The sequence below is a fragment of the Danaus plexippus genome (assembly GCF_018135715.1).
Source record: "Danaus plexippus chromosome 29 unlocalized genomic scaffold, MEX_DaPlex mxdp_37, whole genome shotgun sequence".
NCBI classification, from domain to species: Eukaryota; Metazoa; Arthropoda; class Insecta; order Lepidoptera; family Nymphalidae; genus Danaus; species Danaus plexippus.
In genome coordinates, this window is record NW_026869858.1 from 377,958 (window position 1) to 387,924 (window position 9,967).

At 34.0% G+C, this 9,967-nt stretch overlaps 1 protein-coding gene across 2 annotated transcripts; it reads left to right on the forward strand.

Moving 5' to 3' along the window:
• The first annotated feature begins 1,730 nt into the window (after positions 1-1,730).
• On the forward strand, positions 1,731-9,490 carry LOC116777015 (phenoloxidase-activating factor 2-like). Of its 2 annotated transcripts, none has more exons than XM_061529220.1 (9): positions 1,731-1,803; positions 2,795-2,946; positions 4,274-4,388; positions 5,310-5,498; positions 6,015-6,129; positions 6,622-6,727; positions 7,558-7,739; positions 7,936-8,100; positions 8,932-9,490. In XM_061529220.1, exons 1-9 carry the CDS (start codon positions 1,799-1,801, stop codon positions 9,091-9,093), a joined length of 1,191 nt encoding a protein of 396 aa, XP_061385204.1. In that variant the 5' UTR covers positions 1,731-1,798; the 3' UTR covers positions 9,094-9,490. The 2 variants fall into 2 exon arrangements, with proteins under 2 accessions (XP_061385204.1, XP_061385205.1); XM_061529221.1 differs by having other exon boundaries at positions 6,018-6,129.
• The last annotated feature ends 477 nt before the right edge of the window (positions 9,491-9,967 follow it).

Sequence of the window (9,967 nt, forward strand, 5' to 3'; positions counted from 1 at the left end):
ACGAAAAACGGTATATTTTTTTTTATCCTAAACTAGTTGCGGATTGATTGTCTTTGGTTATGTTTTTGGTGGGAGAAATAAAATGACTTACTGAATCTAAATTACAAATATTTGGAAGCAATTAAATGGTTACGATAGTTTCGATGGACAAGGCACCAGCACGATGGATCCTTGGAATTCTGAGAAGTCTTCAGCGTCAATGTTTGATATTATCTTCAGTCATCAGTCGATCTTACACATAGTAAATCTAAAAATATATACACAACGAGAGGACCAGATTTCGTAAAAAAAAATTCTATTTAAGGACCTAACCCACAACGACCTGCTGGACGGTTGTTATGATTTTTGGGAATAATTAAATATAGAATTAGCATTAATAATCAATCATTATTTAAATATGTATATACGTAAAATTTAAGAAATAAAAATCATAAAAAGGCTAGCATTGTGTAGGGAGAGTCTTAATACTAGGTTATTCGGGAAAAGTAATAAGAAGCTACTTTGATTGAGGGAAGCGAGCGAAACGAACGAAACGAGCAAAGCGATAGGAACGCTCTTCTAAAGGTATTGGTAATGACTCAGGTCACTCAACTACAGAGATGCCCTCGGCAACGAAATGTCCAGCGAATCGAGTTATCTTTCTTCCATAGCCCGGTTATCTGGGACGGTTTTTATAAGAAATAAATTAGAGAGGACCACCAATTTCAATTTTGGACCCGGAAATCAGACCCACTACCAAAGAACGACCCTGTGGAAAAAGTCTTATAAATCCTGATACAAAACAGCTAACTGGGTATCAGAATTTATCTGTTAAAAAAATATTTATTATGAGAATTCATGAGACCGTTTCCACAGGGGAGAGCTTGTTTACGAGTGAAGCGAGAAAAAATGCGATGGTACGTCTCCCAGTATAATCCTGTCATTTAAATTTTCCAGCAATGGTAGATAGCACCAGTTTGAAACCATTTGATTTAGTTTTAGGTAAACTTCTATAAAGATTTCCAGGCAAGTCTTTAAAAGCAAAAAAATTACAAACAAAGTTACAGACAGTATCTATTACTTTAATCCTATTTTCTAATCGTAGTACTTAGTCCAATAGAAATACCACCGCTTTTAGTCCACGAATAATCCAGCCTTTATAAGGGCTATAGATCTGATATGTCAAATATATATCAGATCTACCTAAATAGTATATTCTATTTACTTTACACATCCGATACACTATTTATTTAATATTATTTTTTGTAAATATTTGTGAATTTTTATCGTGGTTTTAATTAATTAATGATATCCAGGCTAAAATTTATCTGTCCGTATAAGATCGCGTCATAAGTGTGTCTTAAATAGCATGGAAAAAAAAATTACGACAAGCCTTCCTTATTACCGAGATTACGTTTAACATTAAATTATGTGTAATAATTTGATTCCTTGATATCACCTTTTAATAAGCCTACGTAACAGAATAACGGGAAAAGCCCGAATATAACCCGAAAATACAGTTTAGATAACCGCGTCCTTACTTATGACGATTATAGCACTCGAGGAACAAGATACAAAAAAACCTCTTTCTATTATTAATGTTATCTACATCAAAATTTAAATATAATAACGTTTTAATTGGTCAGAATACTACTAAAAAACCATTATTTGCAATATCTTGAGTCATTCTTAATTATACACACACATATATATACATATATGTATTTTATTTTCTACACGTACAGCGCTCGTCTTCCCACCAACTTGTTTGATAACTGTCAGTGGGGTTTACAACCTTGAAGCGCGGAGTCGTCTCAAAATGAGGTATTTTTTTTATACATAAATCTATTTTTTACATATATCTTATAATACAAATGTTTTTGTGTATGCAAAATTATATATTTTTATTTAATTCTGACGCACAATTCGCTATAACAACGAGTTACTGTTGAACGACGACTTATAGGTTATGTTTTGATATAACTGGCTTGTTGCTATAGTTATAATAATATAATTTTCGTATAAAATCATATGTTGTCAGTGTTAAAGACAAGCGAAAGAAAAATTGTTGAACGTAAAAAAAATAATATTCGTTCTGATTTAATTTGCTTCGTAATGACAGACGTAAAACTGTATTATATCCCGTAAATATCTTTGTTTGTCAACTAAACATGTTATGTGGTTTTAGTCATCGATTTACAAACATACATTAAACAGATCTGTTGAATGTAAAATTAATAAATAATATTTTCTTGTACACATCTAAATAAAACTACACGTTATTATTAGTTTGATTACTACATCATCACGATGTTTCGGTTCCTTTACAGCGACCGTGATCACGGAGAGTCGAAAATTACGTATATTTTTTTGTAAAATCTGAAAAAACAAGTCAAGAAAGGAATTCAATCGTATTAACTTTCACGAAATAACTAAACGACATTAACTAACACGTATATTTTTAATAATATTTTAAAATTATTTATTGTTTTTCTTAATTTATTCGACTTTATTATATTATAAGACGAATAAAATATATAGGGCAACTATATATATATATATATATATATATATATATATATATATATACATACATACATAAGGACAGATTATTATACATTTTCTTACAAGTTCCACTATCTAGACCCACTCCAAAAATCTAAATATCGTAGCCGTCGTGTTAGCAAAAATAGTCGCTGGACTAATGCAGCGTTTTATTTCGTCTGCAATAATAAATAATTTATTCCCTTTCATTAAATTATAATATTTAAGACAATGCACTTACTTAGAAATAATATGTTTGTACGATTTCCAGTGTCAAGATATTTATAGTTGGCCTGGCGTTACTGTACGCAAACGCTACACCAGATAACGACCTGAACGACTGGTTGAATTTCATATCGAAGCAGAATAAAGGAAGTTCAACGGGATCTGAGGAAAGTAATCCAGACTTGACGCCCACGAATGGTAAGGAACACGTGTTTAGACTCAATCACTACGATCAAAATACAGGGTGTGAATTGTTAAGTGTCTGCATATATTAATAGATTTAGTTGAGAAAAAAAATAATTTAGTAAATTAAAAATACGTTTATGAAAGCGTATAGCATGAAATCGTAATTTGAACTTCCGTTTCCGGCGATATGGAAATATTTTTTTTATTAAATAAGGGTTTTGTTTAAGCGATCTATTGTTTTAGAAAAATATTTATTTTACTAAGCAGTCTTAATTAAAATCGTTTATTGCTTTGAAATTAAAATGCACATGAAAATAATATAGAGTATACATGTCTAATAGGGACTACATTATCATATTGGAATCGATAAAACCTGTCCTACGATGCATCTAATTCTTAGTTTTAACCGTAAAATAAAAATCGTAAAGAAAAGGAAAATTGAAAAAAAAAATAATATGTGCAATTAGTATATATATATATATATAATTAAAAATACGTCAACATATTTTGTCTTTAAATACGAGAAAATCGAGTCTTAGTCTGAAAAAAACTTAGTCTCATTTAAGCTGACTATTATATAAATTATATTATCGTATAAATTTAATCTTTTTAATGATTTCACGAAAAACAAAAAAAAATTAATCGACGTCATTTAAATTACCTTTCTAACTACAGATTTTTTTTTTCAATTATCTATATTACTGAAATCGCTTGAACCTTAGACTTATAATAAACTAACTTACAGTTGAATTATAACTAATATATTTCCGGATATACTACGCGGATTTTTATTATTTTAAAACTACATAATCCCGACGTTTCGGTTACTTTTCAGCGACCGTGATCACGGGCGGACGGGATGTGATGTCACATTGTATATCTGAAATATATTAGTTTCATTTACATGAATACAACTCGCGAAAGTCTTAGATCTCATTACCTTATAGTTTGATGCTAAAAAAGTGTCAATAATGTCAAAAAAATAATGTCAATAATGTCAATAAAATAGTGTCAATAATGTCAAAAAAATAGTGTCAATAATGTCAAAAAAATAGTGTCAATAATGTCAAAAAAATAGTGTCAATAATGTCAAAAAAATAGTGTCAATAATGTCAAAAAAATAGTGTCAATAATGTCAAAAAAATAGTGTCGTACAATAATTTTTACTTAACGACTCTTTGAAAGTGATTCGGACAAGTTTTAAACAGCCCAGTGCCGCAAGTCGACTGTAAAAGTTTGTTGCCACAAGTGACTCCCGAATAGTTGAAAAAAACAGTAGATTTCCTATACATAATATATATTTTGCATTAATGTGACGAATAATTTGTGTTGTAATCAGTTAAATCATCGGATGGTGAAAGAACGTGTAAACTAAACAAACATGAAGAGGGAGTGTGCGTCGACGGAAGTCTCTGCGACGGAAATCCTGATGCCACAATATCATTTACATTAAGGTATTTATTGGATTTAGCTTAAAACGGAAAGAAAAGACAGAGACGAAACGAAACTGGAAGTCAATGGATTCACATCCGGGTGCCGGGTCCATCGTCGCAGGGAGAGGAGCTTCAACAGTGCCTGGGACTCGCGACCCAGGTGTAGGTTTAAGGGCCCTATCTAACGCGTTAAACGCTCACCTCCACCGTCCAAGCTCCTCTCTCCTAACCAAATTTGAAACGAACCTGCTAGGGCTGTCTTTTAACTAGAAATTAGCTACTAATGGTTAGCTTTCGAATATATTATTAGACTAAATTGAGAATGCCTCAGTGCAAGATTTATATTATATATTTTTTTTCATATGATACACGAGCGCTTAGTCTAGACTAGCGTTAGCTTTGAGTCTTTACAAGCGGACCTCTCCATATACTCGAACGTTATTTACACTTTTTCACACACACATAATATATATCGGATTTATTATAAATTCATTATTTTAAAGACAGGACGCCAGCCTCGCTGACGTCACTAATGTCACTCGTTTCAGTACGTTCCAGATATTTCAAAATGAAACTTCAATTCCTCTAAATGTTCTTGTATTTCTCGAAGGTTCTTCATAATCACATTCTTTACGATCCGCACTCGCTGAACTCTGCAGTCCGCTGTCGTGCGTCCAGACGTCATATTTATACCAGAATTCAAACATAGTTCTATTCTCTTTGATTTCGTTTTACTTTTAACAATAGTAACGAAGACCAATGAGTTGTTATAATAATTGATGACAGCCTTGAGTTATTTTCATGTTGCATCCGTCATTGAAGCTGCTTGCGCCGATATATATTTAAGGCAATTTAATAAACTTTTAGCATATGTTTATATATTTATAAATTTTCATACTCTCGTTTATGACGTTAAACAATTTCCTTTTTAATATTTTTTAGGGAAAAAAGCACTTGTAATGGCATTGAGGTGTGCTGTTCAAGAAATAACATCAGAGCTGCTTCAACGACGCAGCTCATGGCTCCAGACGGTTGTGGCTTCAGCAACGCTGGGGCGATACCATACCAGAGACCCTCAGACCCTGGATATGCTGAATTCGGGGAATTCCCTTGGATGATAGCTGTGATTAGGTGGATACAAAATACGGCAAACAAATATATTTATGAACTGTTCTATTCGAAAAGGATTCTATCACCGGGGATCGGATAAATTTTTTTTGAAAGAAGCAAAGTTTTTAATATTCTTACAACCTGTTGTAAGCTACGTATTAGTAAACTTCATGAAGATCTGTTCAGTACTTTCTGTGTGGAACAATAATCGACACAGATATATTACTACATTATTAATATTAAATAAATATCATACAGTCAAGCGTAACTAATGTTTTATCTGTAGTATTCACAGTTTAAAAGAAAAACTTCTTTAAGAAAAAATCACTTAAAATCTTAGCCGTTTTGTCGTTTTATATAACAGCTTGTTTAAATTATTTTAACAAAATTTATGTTCATTTAAAATATGTTATAAAACCACGTTGAAATATAATTAATTCTTGTACCATAGACTAGAGCGAGTGTTGCCAGTGTTAAAAATAAAAAATTAATATATTTTTTTAAATTTATTTATTCTTGATTATTTTTTCATGACAGAAGGTCCGGAGACATCGGAGATTTTGACGACAAATACGCAGCGGGAGGCGCTTTGGTACATCCGAAGGTTGTCATAACCGCAACCCATAAGGTCAGGGACTATGGGCCGCAAGAGGTTAGTCCGCATATAAAGGTCAAATGACAATTTATATATAAAAAAAAATAGTTTTTACCGAAATTACGTTTATGTTTAGTAAAGTAATTTTTAAATAATATTTATTAAGTAATAAATTTTATTTAATTCATTAATAACTATAACCTGAATGGGAGAATTAAATTTGGTGATACCGTCAAAACCTATCGCCAATGTTTGAAATAAGGGTAAATGTAGTCACGAAACGTATCTTTATGTACAGTCGTGTAAATAAGTGATTTTTTTTATCTTTTTTTATATATAATGCACTAATATTCGAAGAAATCATCTAACAATAAGTTTATATTAGTTGTTACTTTTCGAGTTTTAGTAATATGACAATTTCTTTCTGACGAAACTGAATTGGATTGCTTAAGTTTTAACTTGCCCATCATCCAACATGGATTTGGTTTTTTTTTCAGACGAAATTAAAGTTTGCCTGCGGTTCATTGTTTTTTTTTTCGGTGTTTATAGTTGATGGCGCGAGCCGGTGAATACAACACTCGCTCCGTATCTGAAGTCTTCTTTCACCAAGAAAGGGGCGTCGCAAAAATTGTAACACACAAACAGTTCTCTGATGGTAATTTTTGTTAAAGTCTCCATGTCCATAGTAACTCCAACGGACAAATATAATATATATATATTTAGGTTTCTAACAAAATTATTAAAAAGATAAAGTTGTATTATAAAGCCAGTACTTTTAACTAGAACAAACTCGTTATTATCTTAAATCAAAACACCTTAAATAAGTTAAATTCAATTTACAAAGACACAAGTCACGTCGACAAGATACTTTCCCGCGTAAAAGTGAGCAAACCAGATGTCATCGCTTTAACGTCACTTCGGGTGCGTTCGGGAATTTGAAGTTTCGATTCAAATTATATGTGTTCCCTAAATATATGTATATGTGTGTCCGTATGTCAAAATTAGATGTGTCTAACCTTCTTGACGTCTGCTAATATTTGTTATACTCTGAAACGGCTGTGCCGATGCTGATAGAACTTTTTATGAATCAAAGCCGATGCTAAAAGACCAACGCATGATAATTTACTTCGAATTACTTCCCACGTCTTCATACATTTGTCATAACCAGGAAATATTGAAATAAATTCAGTTTTGCGAACACATTATTGAGAAGATAATCTTCTCCAAAAATATAATGTGGAAAGTGCAAATGTATATGTCTATTATAACTGTGGTAATACGCCTTACTATTCGTCTGAAGTGTCCACTAACTAGGCCGTGTAGAGCCTAAATGGAGTCCGTAACTTATAATGACAGCATTGTCAAAATGGCGTCTATAAGAATGTTAGCTCTAACTGGACAAAATCGTTTTTGTCTTGAGCCATTTCCTCCACTTCCGAAGAAAATTGCTCGTCACACGGATTACATATAAGCGTCTGTGCGCAGTGCACGTCCACTACGACGTCGCGCTGCTGATGCTGTCCGCCCCATTCAACCTGGTGGACGCCCCTCACATCGGGGTCGCGTGTTTGGCGCCTCGCCTCCCACGCCCGGGGACCAGATGCTACAGCATGGGCTGGGGGCACGACTTCCTCAACCAGGACAAGAACTCCGTCATTCTGAAGAAGGTGCATTATTTATATGAAAGATCTTTTTAAACTAAACACTCCCGATGTTTCTGTTACTTTGCAGCGATATCCGTAGATATTACAGCGAGTGAGCTGGTGGCATGTTCCCCCTAAAACCGTAGGAGTACGGCTGTTCCCTAAACTAAACCAACTCGCTCAATGTCGACCAAACAATCAGGTGTTTCGTTCGCTTCAGGTGGAAGTGCCTTTAGTGGAGTCGTCCACCTGCGAGCATCAGTATAAGAACACCAAACTGGGCTCCCAGTTCCACCTCCACAGGACCCTGACCTGTGCGGGGGGTGAGGAGGGCGCGGACACGTGCAAGGGTGACGGCGGCAGTCCCCTCGTGTGCCAGATACCGGTGAGTGGCCTGTAGTGTATAGCTCTGGAGCTGGCTACGAAAATGAAGATTCGTAGCTCTCAAATAAACAGAGTGTGAGCTGTGGTGACGGAGTTCATCAGAAGTATCATTTATTATATTTGCTCCTGCAGATATTTCTTTGCTCACTGCATTATGTAAATAGTGTTAGGGATGTGACCCGTCTCATAAAATTAATTTCGTAAAAGTTCAAGTATTTATCCAATTAGAAATTTATTCAAAGTTTTTTGGACAAACTATAAAAACTATCAGGACTTTTCGCAAGTTTGTACGTCAATACACGGAGCGTTTACAGTGGATCTATGACTGAACACTTCCAACGCTCCGTCTGTATGTCGCTGATAACTCGTGCTAAAGGTGCAACTTGATTTTGATACTCACAGATTTTTACATCGATTTTGTAAAGATGATACAAAAAAAATTTAGAAACATTACGAAATTCCCAATCGATTCTTCGTCGTGATTAATATCGATAAATAATAAAATTCAGAACGAAATTACTTTATTCGAATAAAACTGTTATTTTTCGGATTTACTACGTCTTGATAATAATTTTTAACAACATACTCTCGCCGACATCCATCTCGTCCGTCCGTGATCGCGGGTGCTGGAAAGTTACCGAAAGGTCGGGGTTGATTAGTTTTTTAAAATAATAAAATCCGAAAAAATATTACTTTTATTTCAATGAATGCTCGCGAAAGCGTCCGACCCCGCGATAACATTATTTACATTTCATACGCAACAAGAGTTTTTCATAGTGAATATTTATCTAAGAGTGTAGTTGCAAACAAATTTCTTATCGATTTTTTCCAGAACACCCAGAGGTTCGAGGTGGTGGGTCTCGTGGCGTACGGCCTGGGCTGCGGGACGAAACTTCCAGGTGTTTATGTGAACATACCAGAGCTCTTCGACTGGGTCGGCGGAGAGTTCACCTGGGCAGGACTCAATAAAAGCTCTTTCGTATATACGGCGTAGGAAACCTGTTACGCTTAGAGAAGTCTCTATTTAGCGAGTAAATAAAAAAAATCGAGCTGTGAGACATAAAAAACGCCGCCTCATTAAAAAAGGACACAGAGTAATAAAAAGGTTGAAGTCTTGTCTAGATTTGAAAGTAAATTTATTTGATTCTTTGTCGTAACAAAATTAAGCAGGTCTAAATTAAATGGTCTGGCGACAATTCTCTAACTCACGTTTTTTGGAGTTTTTCTGACATTAGAATGTTCTATGATTTCAAGAATTTGTTATTTCCAAGATCCAAAGATGAGAAAATCTTGGTTTCAGATCACTCTTCACTCCCATTTAAATATAATGATCTCTTGAAAAGTTGTTCTTTAAAAGTCAACTAGATGGCGCTTTTAATAAAATATAAAAACAGACATTGGGAAGCAAGCAATCCCGTTTATTTTTTATTTATCTGCGAACGAATTTATTAAATAATGTATAGATTAAGTCGACTTACTCAAACTGTGTCATTTTTAGTATAATGTTATAAGGTATTTTTAGTATAAACACATATTTTACATGAGGGGCCGTTCATAAAATACGTTCGCATACAAGGGGGGAGGGGTCTGGCTGAGTGTGACAAGGGGGGGGGGTATACAGCAACGTGACGTTCGCTGTGCATTATGAAAGATTAATTTACTTAAATTTTATTATAATAACTAAATAAATATTTTTAATTTTCGGAATCTGTGTACTATCATTTGAAATTTATCATATTCAGCAGGGAACTCCCTTTATTTTTATGACCAAATATTTCCAGGGAAATCGCAGAAAGTGTGACACAGCGTGACAATAGGGGGGGGGGGGGTCAAAAAGATGATTTTAATGTGACGTATTTTACGAACGG

What these genes read in the sequence shown, in the direction of transcription:
- LOC116777015 (XM_061529220.1), top strand. An exon ending in AGACTTGACGCCCACGAATG is followed by an intron (nt 2,947 to 4,273) that starts GTAAGGAACACG and finishes TGTTGTAATCAG; the next exon opens with TTAAATCATCGGATGGTGAA. An exon ending in GGGACTATGGGCCGCAAGAG is followed by an intron (nt 6,130 to 6,621) that starts GTTAGTCCGCAT and finishes CGGTGTTTATAG; the next exon opens with TTGATGGCGCGAGCCGGTGA.